This window comes from Malania oleifera, chromosome 5 (genome assembly GCF_029873635.1).
Source record: "Malania oleifera isolate guangnan ecotype guangnan chromosome 5, ASM2987363v1, whole genome shotgun sequence".
NCBI classification, from domain to species: domain Eukaryota; kingdom Viridiplantae; phylum Streptophyta; class Magnoliopsida; order Santalales; family Ximeniaceae; genus Malania; species Malania oleifera.
In genome coordinates, this window is record NC_080421.1 from 13,565,169 (window position 1) to 13,590,283 (window position 25,115).

The following is a 25,115-nucleotide window of genomic DNA, read 5'->3' on the forward strand; positions in this document are numbered from 1 at the left end:
CAAATTATCAAAAGCTAGGGATTAAGTCTCTGAGCCGATTCCATCTAATGGAAATTAAGACTTGGTCCTGTTGTTATTGTTTAGGGATCAAGTCTGCGGGTGGATCTACCGTACCTTTTGTTTCATTCAATTTATAAGTAAAGCATAGCCAAACTAGAAGAATTAGCAATAGCGAAAATAGGAGGAGTAAATCCCAATTTAAGAAAGGATAACTTGGTGAAGAACTGAAGATCCAGCTCTTAAGGATGGACCACCATGCCTTTTATTTAAAAATATAACAGGAACAATAATAATGATTTGCTGCGACCACAATAATACAAAATCCCTGTTGGGAGGGTGTCACCTGGTAACCACAAGTTTTACACTGCAACAAATTCTATACAGATTCTGAAAAATGTACATTTGTACAGCGTGAAAGAGATGCAGCTACTTCCCACCTACGAAAAAAGAATTCCACATATTGCACAATCCCTGTACTCTCGGCTCTTGAATGTTTACAGAATCTTCATAAAAAATGGAGCAGTTCGAGCATATGGCAACCGACAACTGAGCGATCGGGTGATACTTGAAAATATTCAAAATAATAAGTTGAACATTTTGAGCCTCGTGGAGTTCGAGTTTGAGAAGCTAGCTAGCCATGCTGAGTGGGGCTGTGGGGCAAATGATAATTGACTTCCTATAGAAGTTGAGCACGCATCTTCTCGTGAACTTCCAGCACAAGATCCCTTAACTCGGGGAAAACTGAAATGAGCACTAGTTCAAGTATTCCATAGGCAAGTTGCTTCACACAGACAGTAGACTGCAAAAAAAAGAAAAGAATTTGTCACTTGGCCTCAAATGGAATCTGACATGTAAAAGAACAGATTACAGGAAGTGCATGTGGTACGAAAGTTAAAGGTCTATTATTACCTGGAGGAAATAATAAATGTCTTTGGCACAGCGCTTGTACTGCTTTTGTCCAATCAAGCTAACTAAGGTTGATGGAGTCCCATCTAACAAAAAAAGGGGGCAAATGATCCGTTAATTACTAGCAAAGTGTAGTCATGTAATGAATCTAGATGGCATTGCAATGGACATCTAGTTTTCTTTTACTTCTTTTCTTCAGATTTGTGCAAGAATATACATCCAATCCTAAAGAGAATCTAGAAAGCAACAGAATACTTGAACAAGTTTTCATTTGTACCAAGAATCTCAAATATGATGGGGGCCCCAAGGAAAAAAAGCAGGTAAAATGCAGGGGCAATATTGCAAGAAAATATGTAGGTTACTTTAAAAAAGGTTCCACAATCCTCACCAAAGATCATTTTCTTGACATCACTAGCTCTACGAGATGCCTCAAGCTGGAGCTCAAAAGAACTCAATTTCGAAGCCTCCCTGCCAGCTGAACGATTTGTGGAGTGACGAGTTCTCTGAGTATGTTCAGTATCATCTATGTTGCTTCGACTATTCTCTAATTTCAGTAAGAATGTCCCATTAGGCCAGAGAACCTGAAAAAAAAAAAAAAAAAAAAAAAAAAAAGAGTCCATAATAAGAAGAACAAAATGAGCTATAGAGCTTCCCCATTTTCTCTCTCATCCAGGCATTTTGTCCTAGTACATGACATTAAATTTTTATTTGGCTACACATGCTCTGAGAAACAGATTTGATTTTGTGCCAATTTGTCCTATTTTTATTTGACAACACATGCTCTGAGAAACAGACTTGGTTTTGTGTCATTTTGTCCTACCACAAATATCTGTCATTTTTCAACATGAAAATAAAACCCAAATTTCTTCCAAAATTCGCATAAAATTTCAACAATTTGGGTCATTTGGCACCCGCAGAATTCCTATTAAAATAGAATTTTCTTAAAGCAAACATATATAAAATATAATTAAGCTAATGCTCTAATGGGTAAATGAACTTAAGGAAACCTGAACACATCTAGAACTTCAATAAATATAAGTAATCAGCTTTCCAGCTCTGATTGTTCTTGGAATGAGCTCAAGCTGGAATTTGGCATTGAAAACAAAGAAAAACCTCAGATTGGATTGATTAAGCCCATCCAATTGCCAATAGTGATAGAAATACACCAGCAACTGATTTTTATTTTTATTTTTTAAATCTTATAGAGATCCAATTAACCACAAATTTTATGTAGAAAATAATCATGAAACACATACAGCTAATCAGTTTGATTACCTAGCCTTCTGCAACATTCATGTCAAGTTTGACTTATAATCAATCAATCACATGCATGAACTCAGAGCAAAACACCATTTTTAAAAGCTGGCGACATAAGATGGTTCAAGCCTTACATCTTGGACCCACCGAATCCCTTCAGCAATAACATCATCTCTCCGGAGCCAATGGATTTGCCTCAAGAGGAAGTCATCGATAGCATCTTCCATTACTAACTGTAATATTTGCTTTGATATCCAAAAGACTTGTCTTCTGCATTAAGAAGAAAAAGAGTTTGTTTCAGCTAATAGGTTATAACCAAAAAAATCCCTCTTGCCCCTAAAAAATGGAAACCAAACATATTATAGTTCAATCACATTACATATTATACAATACTATCGTATATGCTTCTCAAGCAGTATCCATGCTAAAAGGCATTTAGCATAGCAATTTCACAGACAAATTGATAATATGAATCCTCCTCCATCGTTCTGCTCAATCCACCAGTACATGGAAACATTTCCCAAAACTTGGTGTTTGTACACCACAAAGGTACAATCCCTTTGAGCTATCACGTCCATGTTTATTGAGGCATACGACAGGAGCATAAATTCATTTGGGAACAAGACTGTAAATGCTTGGGCTCCTAAGACTTGTTTAAAAAGTGGAATTTAACTCCAATGAATGCACAAGGTTTTTCATTCATAATAAAGATGTATAATGCAAAAGATGCCTATAATTTGAAGTACAATAAAATATAAAGGAAGTATTTACTGTTGACCTGATTAGCGTACTTTCATGTTACAACTAGCCAACTAGGTAAACTTGCTTTGAGCATAAGCATCCATACTATATCCATACTATCTTGTACGAGATAATAACATGCTATCTTTGCAGCAAGTTAAGCAGTTACATGAAGAGAAAGAACACTTTTTGACTCTCACAAGAATTTTCTCTCTTGCTTTTCTTCCATTCTCTAATTCCTCTGCTTTTTTCCCCCACTTCTTCTGCACCTTTATTGTCACCATAGCTCTTAATATCAATCAACTGATGGATTGTTAATAGAATATCAAAATTGAAACATTTTTTTCCCTTGGATTCAATCTAATCAGGCAGAATCAATGAGGTGGGAATCACTTGTGAACGGTTCTTTGGGCTTACGAAAATCTTAATGAAGCAAAAAATTTGATTTAGAACATAGTATGGGAATTTTTAAAAATAAAGGGTAAAAGACACTGACCTCCCCTGAGGTTTGATAAAAAGACAAGAATCTATCTTGAGATTTAAAAATCCCAAGACCTCCCTTGAGTTTTTAAAAATTCTAAAGACCACCTCCCAGGTTTGCTAAAAAGATAAAGGCATCTCCTTACATTTGACAAATACAAATTTTTTTAGGAGAAAGTGTCCCAAAAATCAAATGTCAAAGGAGGTCTATAGGATTTTTGAAATCTCAAGGGAGGTCTGTGGGATTTTTGAAACCTCAGGGGCAGTCCTTGTCTTTTGACCAAAAATAACATTCCTATCTTATTCTTATTGATATTTATTGTAATTTTTGTAGCCATTATTTGTAGGGATTGTATTCACTAACACCCCTTGCTTAGTCATGCTCCTGCACAGATATTGGACTCGTGGAAGTTCTCACTAGAGCAATTCATTGCAGGAAATACAGGGAAGCAGAAGGTTGAATAAAGGAGAGATCATCTTACAAGTGGGAAATGGAGCAAGCATTGCCTCATTAGCTGTACAGACACCTCATTGGAAGCTTCCGTGTGAATTTCTTTTTGAATTAAAAGATTGATTATTCATTCCATTTCTTGCTAGGAACACTACATGTATTTCAAGTTTGTCTAAAGATAGTTCTAATTTCCAAATTTATCTTTGAGATAAATATTTATTCCTGTTAGTTAAACAAGATTCAAGTTGTACATTTTTGAATGATCTTTATTCCTTAAATATGGATGCCAAACTTAGCTTGTTTAGAACAAAAGGAGAACACCCACAGATCTAAGAGACCTAATGATGAGAGTAACCTACTTGCATGTGGCACCCAGAGCTTCGTCATCTTAGTGGTTATAGAATTAAAAATCCTTAGTCTTAACCAACTTGTAGATCTTCTCTCACTGGTAAGAGACCAAATCGCACATTCTAGGCGCCGCAAAAAAGATGCCAAGTTGCTAAGATTACAAATTATGTCCTACTTCACACATTTATAGATAATCATTCATGATTAAGCTTATGTGTACCTAATAAGGTACAAGAATAAAGCCTTTAAAGGTTCAAATAATTCAAAAAATGAAGGAACAAACCAGAGAGTATTTGAGGGGACAGATTGATGCAGTGAATACCTTAGAGTTCCTGGAGTACCTGAAAGATATGGGAACAACACCCGCCCCCCGCCCCCCTCAAAACCCACACAAACACACACACACACACAATTGCACATCCCACAAGTCAACAAGAAAGAAGGAAACATAATTAAATCTGGTATGATCCATCATCGACTACATAGACCTACGAGTATGTCTCTTGAGCTATGCCCTTGACACTGCAGTGTACCTTCATGACAGAGTTGGTTCCAAGTCGTTTACATTAAAAAATTAGAAGCAGATAAACTAGAAGCTGGATTTAATAAAGTAAGCTTGTGGGATATCACAAAGAGTCCTTGCCCAACAACAACAACAAATCCAAGCCTTAGTCCCACTAGGTGGGATTGGCTATATGAATCCTTTTCTGCCAATTTATGCAATCATGAACCATTTCTTTTAATAGATTCAAGGATATTAAATCATTACTCACTATCTCCTCCCAAGTTATTTTAGGTCTACCCCTACCCCTTCTACTGTCCCCCCACAATAACTAAGTCACTCTTCCTCACAGGTGCACTATGTAACCTACATTGCAAGTGTCCATACCATCTGAGTCGTCCCTCCTTTATCTTATTTTCTATAAGAGCTACACCTAACTTACCACAAATATATTCATTCCTTAATTTATCTTTTAATGTTATACCACTCACATTCTCATCTCGACAACAAAACCTTTTTGGATATTATGTTTCTTCATCGCCCAACATTCCGATCCATAAGCATAGCTGGCCTTATAGCTGTCCTATAAAACTTCTTTTTCAATTTTTAGGGTGTTCTACAATTACAGAGCACACTTGAAACACTTCTCCATTTTACCCAACATGCTTTAACTCAATGCATTACATCATCTTCGATTTCTTCTTCAGCTTGCATGATAGATCCAAGGAATCAAAATCTACAAATGCTATTTATTTCGTCATCATCAAGTTTAACTTTGTCTCCAATATTCCTCCTATCATTACTAAAAAAAATTACATTTCATATATTCTGTCTTATTTCTACATATCCCAAAGCCTTTAGATTCCAAACCTTCTCTCCATAATTCTAACTCAACCTTTACTTCGTCCCTAGTTTCGTCAATTAATACAATATCATCTGCAAACAACATATACCATAGAACCTCCTTTTGAATATTCTTAGTCAATTGGTCCATCACTAAAGCAAAAAGATAAGGAAGAAGATCCTTGATATACCCCTATGGTGATTGGAAATTCTCTAGTTTCTCCATCTATAGTCCTTACACTAATTATTACTCCATCGTACATATCCTTAATGACATCGGCATACCTACTACATACTCCTTTTTTTTTAAAAAAAAACCCACCATAGATTTTCCCTAGGTATCCTATCATATGCTTTCTCAATGCCAATAAATATCATATGCAAGTCCCTTTTCTTTTCCCTAAACTTTTCCATTAATCTTCATAAAAGATAAATAGCTTTTGTGGTAGATCTCCCAAGCATAAAACCAAATTGATTTTCTGAGACCTTCATTTCTAACCTTAATCTTTGTTCAACTACCCTTTCCCATAGTTTCATCGTATGACTCATAAGTTTAATTGCACGATAGTTGTTACAATTTTGAATATCTCCTTTATTTTTGTATATAGGTATTAAAGTGTTTTTCCTCCATTCAATTGGCATTTTCTTAGTTTTTATAATTGTATTAAATAAATTTGTTAACCATATAATTTTGTTATCACCTAAGCATTTCCAAACTTCAATTGGGATGTTATCTTGTCCCACAACTTTCCCATTTTTCATCTTTTTTAGTACAAACTTAACTTCGTTAACTCTAATTTTGCGAATAAATCTCATATTTTTTAGTCTTTTTCTCATTTGACAATTTTAAGTTTAAGCCTTCTATTTGGTTTTCATTAAACAACTTACTAAAGTAACTTCGTCATCTTTCTTTAACGTCTTCATCCTTAACCAAGACAATATCATCCTCATTCTTTATACATTTTACATTTCCTAAGTCCTTACTCTTCCTTTCTCTAACTTTAGCAAGTTGAAATATATCTCTTTCCCCTTCTTTTGTACCTAATCTATCATATAAACTATTAAATGATCTATATTTAGCTTAACTAACGGCCCTTTTTGCATCTTTTCTTGCCTCCTTATATTTTTCAAAGTTATCTCTATTTCTACATTTTTGCCACGTTTTATACCAAATTCACTTTGTCTTTATGACTTTTTGTACATTTTTATCCCACCACCAACTCTTTTTGCTATTCAAGAATCTTCCCTTTGATTCACCTAAAATCTCTTTCACTATCTTTTTAATAGAACTAGCTAATCTATTCCAAAGAGTATTTGTATCTATCACATCCTCTATGGTCCAATCCTCATCTTTGATCATTTTATCTTTAAATTTTACTATATTTTCTCCTTTTAGGTTCCACCATCTAGTTTTCTTACACTGATTTATTTTATCATTTTTCTTCCATTTTTTAATACATATATCTAACACTAAGCCTCTATGTTGTGTGGTTAGGCTTTCACCTAGAATAACTTTACAATCCTTGCATGATAAATGATCTACCATCCTAGTTAAAAAAAAATCTATTTGACTTCTATTTTGTCCACTTTTAAAGGTTATTAAGTGTTCTTCTCTCTTCTTAAAGCAAGTATCCATTATACTAAAATCATATGACATAGCGAAGTCTAAGATCATCTCCCCAAACTCATTTTTGTCTCCATATCCTCTATGTATCCTCTCATAATTTTTATTATCTCTTCCAACATGTCCATTCAAATCTCTTCTTATAAATATTTTCTCAGTCCCTGGTATGCCTTGTATAATACTATCCATATCTTCCCAAAATTGTCTCTTAAGATTTTCTGCTAAGCCGACTTGATGAGCATAAGCACTAATGATATTTATTATCTCTTGTCCTAATACCATCTTGATTTTAATAATTTTATACCCTACTCTAGTTACTTCCACAATGCTATCTTTTAAGTTTTTGTCTATAATAATGTCTACTCCATTCTTACGTTTTTCCTTTCCAGTGTACCAAAGTTTAAATCTCAATTTATCAATTTCTCTAGCTTTCTCCCCCACCCAATTAGTTTCTTGAAGGAAAATTATATTAATTCTTCTTCTGATCATTGTATCCACAATTTCCATACTTTTACACTTAAGTGTCCCTATATTCTAAGTTGCTAATCTAATCCTAGTTTCCTGAACTAACGTCTTTACCTGCCCACATCCAGAATGATCCTATACTCCAAGTTGCTAATCTAATCCTATTTCTTGAACTAATGTCTTTACCTGCCCACGTCCAGAATGATGAAGGAACCCTTGCATATTTGACACTGTACTCGGGCGCCAACACAGCGCGTTGCTCCGGGGCAACGACCTAGCCCCCCCTCGCCCACTTTTCACTACACCCGTGTGGTTCAAGTGCAACGCGTCGCTCGTAGGGGACGCCCCAACAAATATTCGGTAAGGATTCATATCATAGTGATCTAACAAAGAGTCCTTGCCCGTTAGGATATTATTTCTTTTCTTGCCAATGAACATAAGGCCAGCGTAAGCAAGCACACCAACTTTCTTGAAAGAATTTCTTTAACAATGAGGTGCTAGGTGAAAGATAGAACAAGAGGATTTATCCAAAGAACCACACTAATCAACACATATAGACAAGAAGCTTCCATTGCAGTAGGAACAGTGGAGACACTACCCCTTGCAGATGTGGCAAACACCTAGACTTATGGAGAGAGAGATTTTTCTATAAAAATGTGGAGAATTATTTCCTCCTAGGCGACCATCACAAAGATGACCTCGCCAACTTTAAGGAAGTGATGCCACAATCGATTCGAGAAGACGACTGGAGGTAATGAAATCAGAAATGAGTTCTATGTATTCCATCAAAGTCTGGATTTTAGTAGGCCCTACTAAAGGTATAATACCTCAACAACAACAAACAACAATAACAAAACCAAGCCTTAAGTTCCACTAGGTGGGGTCGGCTATATGAATCATTTTCCGCCAATTTATGCAATCATGGACCATTTCTTTTGACAGATTCAGGGATATTAAATCCTTACTCACTATCTCCATCCAAATTCTTTTAGGTCTACCCCTACCCCTTCTATTGCCCCCCACAGTAACTAGCTCACTCTTTCTCACTGGCGCACTATGTGGCCTATGTTGCAAGTGTCCATACCATCTAAGTCGTCCCTCCCTTATCTTATCTTCAAAAGGAACTACACCTAACTTACCGTGAGAGAATTTATTGGAGAGGTAGAGACCTACAGAGCTAGGTTAAAGCAAAAGGTTACAAATGAAGGCAAGGTGTTGACTATAAGGAAAACCTTTTCACCAATAGCCATGCTAAAATGCATTAGGAAATTACTTACTGCAGCTACACACACTACTTATTTTTGTTTATATAACAAAAATAAATTAATCAAGAAAAGAATAAGGAATAATGACAGTGTGAGGAGGATAAGGCATCCTCCAAATGTGAAAAAAATTATATCACAGCTGCCTTCCAATCCCTATGAATATCAGACAGGAAAGATCCCCAAAAAACCCAAAGAATGAGCCAAAAAGAAGCAGGAAAAGTAAATTTCTCCAATTCAGAGAAGTCTTCTAGACTTTAAACATTCTACCATCCTTCTTGAGCCAAAGCATCCACAATGTAGCAAATACCACACAATTCCAAAAGGTCCTTCTTCTTCTATCCTTTCTGAAACCCCAAAAGTTCACCACTAAAATCCTTTAGAGCCACTCAAACCTCACCAAAACAAGAAAACAAATTGTTCTAAAAATACCTTGCCACCCAACAATGAAGGAAAAGATGACTATTAGTCTCATTTTCCTCACAAAATATCAAAAATGCATCTGGAATATAGAATGTGTTCCGCAAGTGATCAGTCTGCGCAAAGGCAGAATAGTGGCTTGCCTTGCCTCTATCTTCCGAGGAATCCTAGGGGCCTTGTCTCTCTTCAATCTCGCTCCGATTGAAAGAATCCAATTTTTATCCAAAAAAAGGTAGAACTACCGTGAGCAGAGGAGTAAAGAATTCAACTTTGCCAGCCCTTGGCCTTCCGCATCTAGACAGGCAAATGACGGATTCGAACCTTTGACTGCTAGATCCAAGGCGGGGCTTTCCTATGGTAGTCCCGCTGCGGCCTCTGACCGTCCGTCCCGTCTCATCTTGATTTGGTTGTATGTAGCCAGCCATGTTAGCTTCATATGAGAGCTCTAAAGGCTAAAAAGACACTCATCAGTCAGCTCGGCCCCTTTCCTATTCCGCTTTGCCGTCTATTAAGAGAATAGATCCCGTTCAAGCAGCCCTGACTTACTGAGGCAAGCTCGTCCTGCAAAATGCTTGCTTGAGCCCTCAAAGAAGCAAGCTCGGCTAGTGACGAGGAATCCAGCAAACGGAGGCTTGAAAGCCTCTCAAGCTAGAAGAACAAAGGTTACTCTGTACTCTCTACGGATGCATGAATAGGCGGAGAACGGAATAGTGTTCGTGTCCAAAGGTGAACAAAGCCCTAGCTTCTAGAGTTCGCTGCTTTTCCCAGACCGGAGAAGGGCTTATATTGCTCAAGCCTTATGAAGTCTTGAGGGAAAAAGGACTTCAAAGAGGACCCCAAAGATTCCCCAATCCAAAGCCTAGCATCCCTCCTTGCGGTAGGAACATAAGAACCCAAAAAACCCAATAACCAAGTGAGCTCATCAATCTCTCTTTCATTAGGACTCCTAAAGAAGTGGAAATCCCAAGAAACAGAGCCCCCTTCTGAAAAATAGAAGGCTGAAATTGGTAAGTTATGAATGAAAGAAAGTCTAAACAAATGTGGTACCCAGGAGCAGATCTATGTTGAGTGGAGTGTGGGCTCCCACTCAACTCACAAAAAAGCAATTGATAATATATGTGTAATATTAGGAGCAATACGATTTTTAAGAATTGCACCCACTTTTGAGTCCAAGTAAATAAAATTTGGGGACTAATTCAACTTTATTTATTTTTTTATTTGAAGTTAATTTAAATAAACAATATAGATTTCTAGATTCCCATCAATATCTAAATATTTTAGAATATTGAGTTTTTTTTTATTATGAGTCCTATTTTAAAATGAACCCTAATAAGGATTTTTTTTTTCATCATATTGAATCCTGAATTCTTGAATAAATTATTGTTTAGTCACTTATATTGAGAGAACAATTTTCAATAGCATTTCAAATAAGTTTATTATGGAGCGATTCCCAAACATGAGCACTTGTTGAGGGCAATTGTTAAGTGTATTTTTTTTTCCAGAATGAATGCAGTGAAAAGTTGACATTTTTTTTAGTACTCCAATGCTATTTATAAAGAAATAATGGAATAGTTTATGATTGTAAATGAATAATTATGAAAACTTCAATTCTATATAATAAATAAATGAATTTTTAAAAAGTTGTCTCATTCATGGCACAAACCACTTAGGCTCACTAGCTTTAGGCTGGGATCCACCACAAGTAGTACCAAAATTTCCAACAAAATCTCTCCCACCTAAACATCCTCCTAGGAAAAACAAACTTTAGCACAATAACCCACTTTAAGACAAATGAGTGGAAAGAAAAGACAAGCTATATGGGAAACAAATATCTAGGGGCTTGTATGGGTAATATACTATCATTCATGTGAATTCCACACTTGCTCTTAATAACCTGATGCCATATTAAGTTAGGCTCTAAGGGGACCTCTATAACGATTTACCTATTAAAGAGAGTAAGAGATGTTCTTAAAAACCACATTTCCAAGCCCCAGTGCTCCCTCGGATTTGGGTCTCCTAACCACCTCCAACTAACAATATGATCCCACTTATACTCCTTAAACCTAGACCGGAAGAAATTTCTCATTAATTTCTCCAAATTCCCGACCAATTTCGCCGATACTTTAAAAATAAATAAAATAACTAATTAAATGGGAATTAAAGAATGTCTTCTTCCACCCATCTAATATTTTCCAACCCTTTCAATCTCTAGATCCCATAAAGCATTGGACAAAGGATTAACCCCTTACATGAAGGTCAAGATATGAAATAGGCAAAGCCAAAGTATTGCAACCCGCTAAAGATCTAGAACCCTATGAACTCTATGCCCCTCAAATAAATACTTGTTAAACTACTCTCGAAAGCTTTAACTTCAGCCCTGTAATCTTCTAAAACATTCTTAACAAAGTAAGAACCTTGCGAAGTTTCTCACATCTATTCTCCAAGAAAGAAATAGTGTCATCTGTAATCTACAAATGAGACACCTTCACCTCCTCCCTCCGAACCAAAAGACCCCTAATCAACTTACTCAAACCATCCACCATCAACATTAACAAAAAATTAGATAACGGATCCTCTAGTTTTAACCACTGAGAAACCCTAAACCAATCCCTCGACTAACTATTAACAATTGCCAATGTTAGCTGAGCTGAGGCCACCTCTAATCCAATTGTGTGAAAAGGCACAAGACCCTTTTTAACCTTCACTTTATCAAGGAAACCCTAATAAACAATGTCATTGTATTTTTGAAAATCTAATTTAAAAACATGCCCTCTTTACGCCTCCTTGTCACATCCTCAACCATCTCGTTAGTTGGTAATCAACATTTAAGATTTTCCTAGCTTTAACAAAAGCAAACTAGGCCATGGATATTATATAATTTATATCCCCCAAAACCTCCCTGAGCCTCTTGGACATAACCTTAGTGAGTATCTTATAAATAGTTCTCATGAGGCTAATCAGCCTAAAATCCTTCACCTTTGGGACCTTACCTTTTCTTGAACAAGGGCAATGAAAGTAGAGTTAAATAAGAACACAATATCCCTTCCTGTGGAACCACCCAAAGTCCCATATATCATCTTTCAACACTTCTCAACTATCTCGAGGGGGAAAAAAAAAAACCCATCATAAAAAACCATCCAATCCCAAGAATTTATCCCTATCCCTATCAAACACAATCCCTCTAGCTTCCTCCATATCAAATGCCTCTCTAACCCATTTGCAGCCTCCTTCCCAACAGGTTTCCAATCAAGCCCCTCCACCATCACCCTATTCATGCACTTATCAATATACAACACTTTGTACTTTATCCCTATCCACGTCAAACACGGCCTTCCAGCTTCCTCCATATCAAGAGGCCTCTTGAACCAATTTGAACTCTCCTTGCTCCATATTCCTCCCCAACAAATCACTCCCCTCCAATCTATCCAAACTAATCATATCATTCAAAATATTGTTTTCTTTCTCCTAAATATTTTGAAAATATTTTTTGTTATTATTTTTTACAAACTTAAACTTTCTCATCACTTTAAAACCTTCCCACCACATGATACTCCTCCCACCAATCTCAAATTTTATCACAATACAAAAGGGTGCAAAGCAAAAGCCACATGTTCTCAAACCTAAAAGGGGTAGGGCCCCACTGAATGGGATCTGAATCCAAGAAAATCAATCAATGATTAGAAAAGGGCCTAACCAGCATCTCTTGCACGGTGTTTGGGGATTATTAGATTTGAGAAATGGATGTGACGACCGCGTCACTAAATGGATATCTTGATGATGATATCTATATGGGAACAACATGAAGGATTCATATTTGATGATGAAAGTCACAAAGTATGCAAGCTAAAGAACTCATTTATTGGACTTAAGCAAGCAAGCTTCTCAAAGTTGGGACATCCGTTTTGATGAAGCAAACCAATATTTGGGATTCACCAAGAACGTGGATGTACTATGTGTTTACAAGAAAGTGAATAATAATGATAGCATTTTCTTGATATTATACACAGAAGAGATACTACTAGTTAGTAATAAAATAAGCATTAGCACGATGTTGCCAGTCAATGTATGGCTCTCAATTCTCAAATAGCTTCTAAGGACTTGGAAGAAGCATCCTACATATTAGGAATTAGAGTCTAAAATCTACAAAAATGTTGGGGCTATCTTAGTTCATGTACTTAGACATGAGTTGAAATGGTTGACCATGCAAAATTGCAAAATGAAGATCATTACCTTTCAAACATGGAATCCACCTCTCTAAGGACATGAGCCTAAGACAAAGCGATGTCATGAAAAAGGTACCCTGTACATCAACAGTAGGAAATCTTATGGATGCTATGCTATGTACTTGACCTAATACCAATTATGGTGTAAGTACTACTAGTCCACTAGCATGCTATGTACTCAGCCAAATATCAATTATGCTGTAAGTGTACTAGCATATACTAGTTGCTGTAAAGAACATTCTTGAGTACTTAAGAAAATCTAGCACGTATTTATGCAGCACAAATTGAGAGTCTACTGTTCCACCAACTCAATTCCAAGGTAGATATTTGTGCTAGAAAATCCAAATTAGGTTATTTACTTGTAATGAAGTTGTTAGTTGAAAACGTTGCAAACAAGATACTACACTAACTACAGAGGTTGAATATATTGTGGCATCAGATGCAACAAAAGAATATATTTAGATGAAGAGGTTCATGTCAGAACTAAAAGCAGTTCCAATCATTGATCCCCTCTACTACTTTATTGTGCCAACAATACGACCATCGTTTAGGCCAAGGAACCAAGGTCTCATAAAAACTAAACACATCCAACAACAATTTTATGTGAGATACAGGAGATTGTTGGAAGAGCTGATGTGCACATACAGAAGTAGCTTCAGCCCATAAAGCTGTTATTCCCTTACTAAAGCACTTTCCCACCGACACTAAAATAGACAATGCAAGTGGGAGATTATTAGTTGTATGCTCCAAAAGTAAATCAGTTGGCTAAATTTTTTTTTTTTTATGGTATTATAGTGAATAAAGACAACTTAATTATTCATGTCACATTTATTGTCTCTACTACAAGAATAAATCCATATGCTCTAAGTTGAGAGCATGAGACTTGCACTTCTCAGTAATTAATTATTAAATGCCCCTACTTGTAAGATTATGAGTTGGACATTGAATGCGGAAAGACTGGTCTATGTTATTTGCACCTCATAGAAACAACTAGTCATGAGTCACTAGGGTAGAGGGAAACTATGAAAAACATAAGGATGCATTTTAGAGAACTAGTACACTACGTGTGACCATGTTAAGGATATCTTAATGGATTTTTCCTCACTGTCAGTCATATATTTTTAGTAACAATTATATGAATTGCCGCTAAACATAGGACTCCAAAGTTGTCCTGCATTTTAGCTTCTAAATCTTGACCATGCAATGCATTTATATACTCCGCAAGAAAAACACATATGGTCTAGGCTTAATTTGACAGGAGTACAACATAAGATAGATCACTCATGCTAAAGAGAGGCAATCTTGTACGCCACGGATTGAGATATGGCCAAGAGAAATCCTTGGCTAACATGAAACAAGGGACTGGAAAAGAGTTTCTAATCCCATTTTACAAAGTCATACTCATTGTAGTTGGAGATATGAATGATCTATGAGTATAACTGTGATTCCAAGTTTAATTGATCTATGAGTATAATTGTGATTCCGAGTTTAATTTAGGGGCACAGCGGTTGATATCAAGATCTATGATGTAGATACAGCGGAATAGGTGATCGTATAGTTCAATGCATAGTCATGATATACTGATAGGTGTTAGTCATAAAAAATAAAAGGGCAGCCCGGTTCACAAAGCTCCCGCATGCGGGGTCCGAGGAAGGGGCGGACCACAATGGAAGTTCTAATATACTACTACTACTACAACAAACCAATCCTAAAGTCGCATCATGTGGGGTCAACTGCATGAATTCTTTTCCACCAATTTACACAATCTTGGGCAATCTCTTCCGACAATTTAAGGACTATTAAATCCCTATTCACCATCTCATTCCTAGATATTTTAGGTCTACTCTTACCCCTTCTATTGCCACTAACAATGACTAGCTCACTCCTTCATTACAAGTGTCCAAACCATCTCAACTGCCCTTCCCATGTCTTATCTTTCAAAGGTGCAGTGCATAACTTACCACAAACATGGACATTCCTCAATCTATCTTTTAACATCATACCACACATCCACCTTAGCATTCTAATTTTGGAAACTTTCACTCTTGAGATATGTTATTTCTTACTTGCCAAACATTTTGATCCATATAGGAAGTTGGTCTTACAACCGTTCTATAAAACTCCCCTTTTAATTTTAGGGGTATTCTACAATCACACAACATGCCCACAGCTCTTATCCAGTTTACCAACCTACTTTAAGTATTACATCTTCTTCAATTTCTCCTTCATATCAAAGGTATCGAAATCTGCTAGTACCATTAATAACCATCAAATTTAATCTTTTCACCAATATTCACCATGACTAAAATCCTATTTCATATGTTCTTCCTTATTTCTACTTATGCCAAAATCTCAACATTTTAAAATTTCTCTCCATTTCTACTCCACCCAATTTCATCAATCAAGACAACATCATCTACAAACAATATACACTATGGAACCTCATGGATACTCTTGCACACATCAATAATGCAAGAAGAAAAGGGCACAATGCAGATCCTTGATATAGACTCTCTACCTATAGTCCTCACGCTAGTCATTACTCTATCTTACATATCCTTAATGACATTGGTATACCTACCACATACTCCATTTTTCCCCTCAAGAACCCACCATAAAAATTCCATACATACCCTACAATAGGCTTTATCTAAGTCAATAAAAACCATGTGCAAGCCCCTTTCTTTTTCCTAAACTTTTCCAATAATCTTCTTAGAAGATAATAAATAGCTTTTGTAGTCAATCTCCCAAGAAGAAAACCAACTGGTTTTCTAAAATCCTCGTTCCTAACCTTAGTCTTTGTTCAACTATCCCTTCCCAAAGTTTCACTATATGACTCATAAGTTTAATTTCATGATAGTAACTACAATTTTGAATATTTCCTTTATTTTTGTATATACGTATTTAAATTGTTATTCCTTTATTTGCCTAAAAATTAGAAAGTTCTCTAGTTCAAACTTATTAGAAGTTTTATGGAGACATTAATGGAGATAAATATCATTATACCCTGTACCAAATTAGACTCAGCCTAAGATATCACAAAACCTGAGAAAAGATTATTGAGGGAAAGCTTTGAAAGAAAAGAAAGGAGAGGGAAAGAACCACAATGAAAAAGTATTCTAATGAGTATGTTGTTTCCTATTAATAAATGTAACAATTATACAGACATGATTATCATGTTCAACAAAAAATCATTAGGCATATATCAAGCATTGAACAAGGCCAAGACTTCAAAACTGAGACATGGAAGCAATATTGTCTAAAGATTGATAGACCAGCTGCATGAAGATTTTTTGAATGGAACTTAGAAATTCTGAATTATAAATTATGAGAACACCATAAAACTAGTTTACCTCAGCCAGCCTCTTCTCTTCAGCTGGAATATTTTATCAACTAAATTCAACAGAGGTACACTAACATTGGGCGGTGTCCACTGCAAGGAGATCAAAGCATAAAGCAATCATAAGAGATGAATGCAAAGCCAAAACATAGTTTCTAAAAAGGAATTATTAAACATATCAACAATATACTAATCAAATAGATTGGTAAAAATTGACATCCTCAAACAAGCGACAACAAATGAATAAAAAAATTAAAAAACATTAATCCAAGAGGCTAACAATGATTTAGGTCCTTACATAATACAACCATACATAAAAGATTGTTATTCTAAAAATTTTTGACCCCTCGCAGACACATGTAACTCAAAACTACAAGGTTAAAATATGCTTTAAACATTAAAAAACATTAATCCAAGAGGCTAACAACGATTTAGGTCCTTACATAATACAACCATACATAAAAGATTGTTATTCTAAAAATTTTTGACCCCTCGCAGACACATGTAACTCAAAACTACAAGGTTAAAATATGCTTTAAACAAATGGCAGAGCCTACTCTGGATCATTTAGGATGGTATCCCTCCTGCTCTACTATGGATCATTTAGAGGGAAAGAAATGAAAAAGCCTTTGAAGGAAAGAAGGAATATTTGGAAACTCTGAAAGAGAGACAGCAAGCCACTCTTTATTTTCCTTCCAGCAGCTCTTACTGTAGCAATTATAGATCCTTTGTAGATTTTGTTGATAAACTCGTGGATGATGATCAGCTATATAGTGTTTTTGTACTAGTGTGATTCCTCCCTTGAGTCTTCTTAATTTACTCATGTCTACTTATCAGAAATTTTTTTTTCTATAACTCACACTTTTCAATTTTTATTTATGTTATGAGCTTATGATTATTGTCCAAGCCCCATTAGTATAGTGTGCCTATGATCTGGACAAGTCTAGGCATTTTAACATTAATATGCTCCAATAATTCTTGTTATGCTCATCTACACATGTGTCGAGAGAGAGAGAGAGACCTCATGAACAATAAGAAGAATTAACAAATGATTATATGGTTATGACACTTAGATTTAACTACACTTCAAGACTATTCTATTTCTAGTCTGATAAAAGTTTTCCACTCTAGGCCAACAATCTCCCTCTCTTAACCTTTTTTTTTTGCCCTCAAATCAAACTTAAAAAAATAGGAAGGGTAGAATGAAATTCATTCACTGGCTGCATAGAAATATGCAACCACAATATTAGATTTAAACTTAATTATTATCATTTTTAATATATTTTGTATTACATTTCACCTATATATGGTTTTCATATGCCAAAGAGGGATTATTACTCAATATTTAAAATATTTTACATGCCAAGTTAAGGGTCTTCCCTTCACTGTTTGCAATCAAAACCTTCAAAATTTGGAAAAGACCAGAATGAGAACATAATTCATCGGTGGCAAAATAATAAATAAGGCTCAGATGCTGATGATAATAGAAATACTCAAAATTTCTTATAAATACAGCAGCCAAATTTTAATCAAATAAGTGAGAAGAAAATCCAAGAACCAAAATTTTTTCTAGAATAAACAAAAAAAAAAATGTATTCTAGGATACAGTCAAGAGTGAGCAATAGAATGGAAAAGAAAATTAACTTAGCTAAATGCAAGATACCTCAGGTGGTACTGCAACTGGATCCTCCCAGGGATCAGAAATTACTGGGAAATTTGCTGAAGGATATCCAACAGGGCCAATCAATTCAGATTTTAATCCTCTACCAGGATTCTTTCCAGAATCTAAGCTTCTAACTTCAGGGCGTTTTGTCACCCGTGGTGGGAAACTCTTTGAGTTTAATTCATTGTCTGAATGCCACCCATTAGATTGTACGCGAGCTCCAACTTCCTCAAGGCCATGGCTTTCATCCTTGTCACCTTCCTCATTATCAGAAAAGCTATTTTCTGTATCCATGGTGCTGTGCCTTGAAATATATCTATTCATGTCATCTGAATTCCAGGACAAGTTTGTGCCTAAAATTGAAGGAGAGACTTCATAATGGGAAGAACCCACGACTTTACGCACTAAGCCATCTGAAACCTCTTTGAATTGCCGTACAATATCATCCACAGCATCATCCACATTTACTGTATATTTATATGGGGGAAAGGGGCAAAAAAATCAAGTTGGTACATAAGAAAGTATTCACCCAATAAAAAACTGCAGCTTTAAGAATCAATCAGCCAATGAATAATATTTTTAGAAAACAATGAGAATCACAAACACCTCAACCCCTCATATGGTTTTCAGAAAGAGAGTGATGACGATAATTGAAAGGGACCCTCATATGACTTTCAGAAAATTAAGGCCTCGGTCATAAATTTTAAACAATGTAAGACGAACACTTCCACCTTTCCTCGGTCATAAATTTTAAACAATTTAAGGCGAACACTTCCACCTTTTTCCCACTAGCAAAGGACTAATATTCTACAATGAAGTAAGTCAGTGAAAAAATTAACAGAGGTTCCCCAACTCAATTTTCCATGTAGCAAATTTACTGTGTGCTATCAACATCCCACCAACTTGGATAGCAGAGCAAAGAGCAATGAATGGAAGGTTAACTATTAAATCTTGAATGTCAATTCATTTACCACACATAAACCACTGGGATCAAAATAATTAGCATAGTGTCACGAGCAAAGATGAAAAACCATATACCTGCCAGGGTTCTCATCACTGAGGAAGATTTTCCAAACGAGTAATTCTTCATGAAAAAAAGAAAAAGACATCATTAGATTGTTTCAGATATCAGCAAGCTGAAAATAAACACAAGTTATGATAGAGCAAAGAACATTCATCTTGAATTATTGAACTGTAATGTGAAGAAGAAAACACACCATCGAGGAAACACTTAAAAAATCCCACACTTCATGTTGTTCAGCAACATTAGCTATCGACAGGAGATCCTGGAGAAAGACTGCAGAATTAAAACATGAAAATAAAAAAAACTAAATTTCAGAAATAAGATGTAGGGAATAAAAAAAATACTTGCAGATATTTGTCAAGCTGAATGCAACGCTGATGAACAAAAGCATCTTCTGTGCTTGACGAGAATATCCTTTTGGGAGGCAAATGTAGCGTATAATTAGGAATGTCTTTAAGCTGGCGATGCAACCGCTCAAAATTCCTATATCTGCCAACAAAAAATCCAAAACAAAATGAGAGAAAAAAATCAAACCAACAGAATCCTATATATGGACTGGAAACCCAAGGCTTTTCTTACTGAAAAAGAAGAGAATAAAACAATTTAAACACAGGCTAGGCCTACAAGCAGGAAATATGGACACAAATAACCCAGTAACCTAATTATAAATTTATAATAAGATGGACATGAGGAAGTGTACCTTCTTTTTACAAACCAAGTCTTCTTGTCTGCATCTGTGACTGCAATTGAATAAACTGCAAAAGACTTTGACTTGATTTTCTCAAAATAGGCTCCTATAACCTGTCGAAATACAAACAAAAACAACAGCTTTCGTAAGATAGGGTACAAGAATCAATCAAGCTTCAAAGCAAGAATTTTTATTTTTATTTTTCTTTTTTTGGGTTCATTGGAACAAAGCTGGTAAAGTTGCTCAGAATTTGTGCACTTCCTATGACATTATATTAAAATTCATTTTACAAAATTAGACATCTTATGAGCATTTTGCAAAATAATTCTCACCCGGCACCGAAGCTTGGGAACACGCAATGCCGCACTACGGACCACTATGTCTGAGGCATTCTTAACACCAGCCTCTTCATTATTTATGCTAAAGTTGGGACTGTAGAACTCTGAAATAATGGGCCCTCCACCTTCACCGCCAAATGCCATTGTCATATTAGGTTGGGCTTTTAGAGCGGAGGTGCTGCTAGATCTCTTAAGCTTACTTTTACCCTCACTTGCAGCAGGAGTGGTAGTATCCTCAAAAGGTGATTCATTGTTCAGATCCTCTGATGACTGTGTTAACCGCACTATAGCTTTGTTGTCTGTCCTGCTAGAATCAGGTTTGTTCATCAACATTTCCTCCCCCAAATTTCTTGTAGGGACAGCACTTTTGATTCCAGAACGTCTTGATACAGGAGGCAGAACTCCCCCCTTAACACTCTTGTGAACTTTTTTTTTATAATTTCTACCTCTGGACCATAAGTTTTCAAGATTTTCAGGCATAAGAACTTCAGTTCTTCTCTGGGTTGCAGCATCTAGCACTCGGGCCCAATCAGAAGATCGTTGTAGCATAGGCTTTTCATGAAATTCACTAGGCAATGAATTCCCAGATGCATCCAAAGATGTAGCTCTCTGAGTATCAATTTTAGTTCTTGTCTTATCGGTCCCTTGATTAGCAGAGGCTACATATCTACCTGAAGTAGATTCACCATTCTGTGCACCTCCTGCAGCAGAAAAATGATACTGTTGATGACCCATTGCACTCAAAGACTTATCTTCAACTGCATCTTTGATCCCATCATCTTTAGTAGTAAGAAAGAGAAGTTCAATCAATTCATTGATGTACCTGAAACAGGGAAATTGTTTAGTCATAAATGTTAGATGTTCCAACACAAGGGAAAGTCATCAAATAATTCATCTAACCAAATAAAAAATTTCAATGGTAACTAATGAAAATAAACAAGGTTGTGTATATCCACCAAGGGAAAGCCATCAAATAATTACAAACCATGCAAATGACTGAATGGCATGGCACTGCCAAAGGAAGTGATGGACATGCTCTGTGTGGCCTTACATGCAAGGTTTGCATAACCTTCTTAACCTTGATGATTTACAAGTATTTTAGCTCAAATTGCCATGATACCGCTTGCTTTATATGTTAAACATATATCGCCATGTAAATTTATTCGTAGCGCATGCTTATTAGATAAAAATAGGCAAAGCTTGAGCAGAAAGCAATTGCCTCAAGTCTGAGAGCCATTCAAAGTTAAGGGTAGACATGACAAATCAGCTTTGAGGCATGAATAGATACTTGGGAGTATATATGCAATACCAGAAAGATAAGACCAGGTTGAAAACATGGAGGACATCCAAAAGCAAATGACAAGACTGAGGCCAAGGAGGACAAAAAACAATGACCTCAGTTGAGTGCACCCGCGCACACACACACACACACACACATACACAAAGCGAGCCCTTTTGGCTTACTATTACCAACTGTTTGGGTTAACTGTGTGAATCTTTTTTCTTACTCTATCAAGGCTATCTCCTCTATTAAAATAAATATTATTAGAATCTTCTTAATTACATTGGTCTGTGTTCTTCCTAGTCATCCTCTGAGCCTCCTGTCATCATTCCAGGAACTTTTTCCATGGCCCTGCCTCTTTGCCATCTGGGATGCAAAATTGCACCCTTATTTGGAATCTTCTCAGAGAGAGGAAACTCCAGTAGCCTTTTACTCTCGAACGTGCCATGATGAAGTGATTTCAGTGCCTGGACGGTCTTCACCCAAGGATTCACCATTTTTGTCAAAAGAAACGAGTGTAATCTGCAAAGAACCACTGTACCTACTCAGCTGACAGTGTAATGTAGAAAAAATTAATGATTCCTCCAATCTCTTAGAAACTCCTAAAAACTTGCCCCTTTGAAAAATCTATAACCGACACACCCACAGAGAAGCCAAGTATTGAATCTTTCACAAACCAGCACCCAATTTAATTTTTTCCCAGGAAATATCCGAGCATTATGCTCCTTCCATATTCCCTATAAAACTGCAAAATAACACGCTTCCATAAATGCTGCCCTATCATTCCTTCTACTAAAGCCTGCGAAAGAGACGGCTAACAAGTCTTTCACTGAAGGAGGACATACCCAGCTCTCACCCATAATACCAAAAAGCATATTCCAAATACAAGCAAATTCAGTGCAAAAGATGATGAGAAGCTGTCTCGGAGTTCTTGTAACAGAACACACATACATCGGGAGAGAGAGCCTTCAAAGGTCTCCTAATTTGCAGCAAGTTAGTTGTATTTATCTTATTAAGCACAACCAACCAAGTGAAAGTCTTAATTTTTGGGAGAGCCTTGGCCTTCCAAATAGTAGGATAGAGCGGAAATGAAGAGTTGGAACAGATCAAACATTCAGAAAATATATTTGCAAAAATACACTTCCAACTAGTTGGGTAAAATGGAAGACCCCAACCTCAATGATAGGCCTCTCCCTCAATTTATAATACATGTCAAGTAGTACATACCAACGACCATAATACCCTACTATCTCACACTTACTAACATAACTCTAGCACATACTAGTAATGCTAAATGAGCAAAATAACCATTAACACATACTAGTAATGCTAAATGACCAAAATAACCATTAACACTCCCTCTCAAGCTGGAGCATTTGTATATCATATGCTCCTAGCTTGTTACAAATGAATTTAACAAAAGCACCTAGCAAGGCTTTAGTGAATAAATCAGCAAGCTGCAAATCAAACTTCACAAGAGTGGTTGTAATGAGCTTCTGCACAAGTTTCTCCAGAACAAAGTGGCAGTCAACTTCAATGTGTTTTGTTCGTTCATGGAAGACCGGGTTGAAGGCAATATGAATAATAGCTTGATTATCACACATCAACTCCAAGGCTGAGAATGTGGAAAACGCAATTCTTCCAACATGTTTTTCATCAACCAAACAAGTTCACATGTAGTGTGAGCTGACTCAATTTGCATTTATATATCCTTGAATATGATTGTGACCGTGGTCTTAACATAAGAGACCTCTCCCAAGCGCACTTTGAATTATTGCCTTCCAATGACTTGCCCTTGGGGAATCCAGAAACTGACTCACAACACTTGTTGCGAAAGATATATTTGACCAAGTGATTGTGAGATAATTCAACCTTCCAACAAGTCTCTAATAACATCTTGGTTTATGCAACAAATCACCCATAAATCTGAACTAACTTGCTATTGGGATCCATGGGTGTATCAACCGATTTGGATCCCAACAGCTCAATCTCATCTAAAAGATCAAGAACATACTTCCTCTGTGACAAGATGCTACCCACACTAGATCTCGATAGTTCTATACCCAAGAAGTACTTCAATGGTCCCAAGTCCTTGGTCTAAAATTTAATTTGTAGGAAAAACTTTAGATCCTGGATGCCTTGATCATCATCACCAATAATCATAATATCATCCACAAACACAATAAGCAAAATCTAGTTGAATGGAGTATGATGATAAAATACAAAGTAATCTACTGCACACTGTCAAAGGCCAAACTCAAAGTTCTACAACACTGAATTGATCAAATCATGCTTTGGGAGACTATTTTAAACCATATAATGATTTCTAGAGCTGACACACTAAACCTGATTCGCTCTGAGCAACAAAACCAAGTAATAGCTCCATATAGACCTAATCCTAAAGATCACCATGTAGGAAAGCATTCCTTACATCGAAATGATGTAGAAGCCAATGACAAGTAGTGGCTAAAGAGATGAACAAACATACTGAGGCAAGTTTAGTGACTGAAGAGATTGTGTGTGAATAATCCAATCGTACATATCCCTTAGCAACAAGGCAGGCCTTCAAATGAGCCATAGAACCATCAGGATCGACTTTTACATTGTACAGCCAATGACAACCAACAACATAGTCATCAATAGGACGATGTACCAAATACCAAGTATCATTATCATATAGTGCATGTATCTCTTCAAACATTGCAGTCCTCCACCCAAAATGGGATAAGGATTCATAATAGATTTTGGAAGAGCAATAGAAAACAAAGTACTAACAAACTAGCAATACAAGGGTGACAAGAAATCATAACAAACAAAACTAGATATTAAATGTTGGGAACAAGTGTGTTTACCTTTCTAAACAACTTTAGGAGGATCAACATCATAAGAAATAGGATCATCTGATGAGGGAACTAGAGGCCTAGAAGTAGAAGCTAGAGGAGGCTCTCCTCCCTTGAGTCGCCCCATTTATGCCTGCAAATTGGGATGATCCTAGTGACAAGAAGGACTCAAACTAGATGAGGATGTAGGAAGATTGACCATAGATAATAGGTTAGGATCTAGAAATCAAGCCAAAGGAAGGGACTCATCAAGATCAATAGAACTCAAGGAGTCAAAATAGTATGGTGTAGACTCAAAAAAGGTGACATCAATAGAGACAAATAATCGACGTAAAGTAGGGATATAACATTGATATCCCTTTTTGAGCATAAGAATATCCCTAGAAAATACATTTGATTGCACAAGGATCTAACTTAT

The 25,115-nt window shown here is 36.2% G+C and overlaps 1 protein-coding gene across 1 annotated transcript in view; it reads right to left on the minus strand.

Moving 5' to 3' along the window:
- Positions 1–213: 213 nt before the first annotated feature.
- LOC131155848 (uncharacterized) overlaps positions 214–25,115 on the minus strand; it is a 37,294-nt gene continuing 12,392 nt past the window's right edge. The window contains 11 exon segments of the mRNA XM_058109294.1: positions 214–799; positions 910–992; positions 1,295–1,487; positions 2,298–2,433; positions 16,876–16,955; positions 18,526–18,992; positions 19,564–19,609; positions 19,743–19,811; positions 19,894–20,038; positions 20,250–20,350; positions 20,570–21,398. Of these exon segments, the coding sequence (XP_057965277.1) occupies positions 677–799; positions 910–992; positions 1,295–1,487; positions 2,298–2,433; positions 16,876–16,955; positions 18,526–18,992; positions 19,564–19,609; positions 19,743–19,811; positions 19,894–20,038; positions 20,250–20,350; positions 20,570–21,398 (2,272 nt within the window). The 3' untranslated portion in view covers positions 214–676.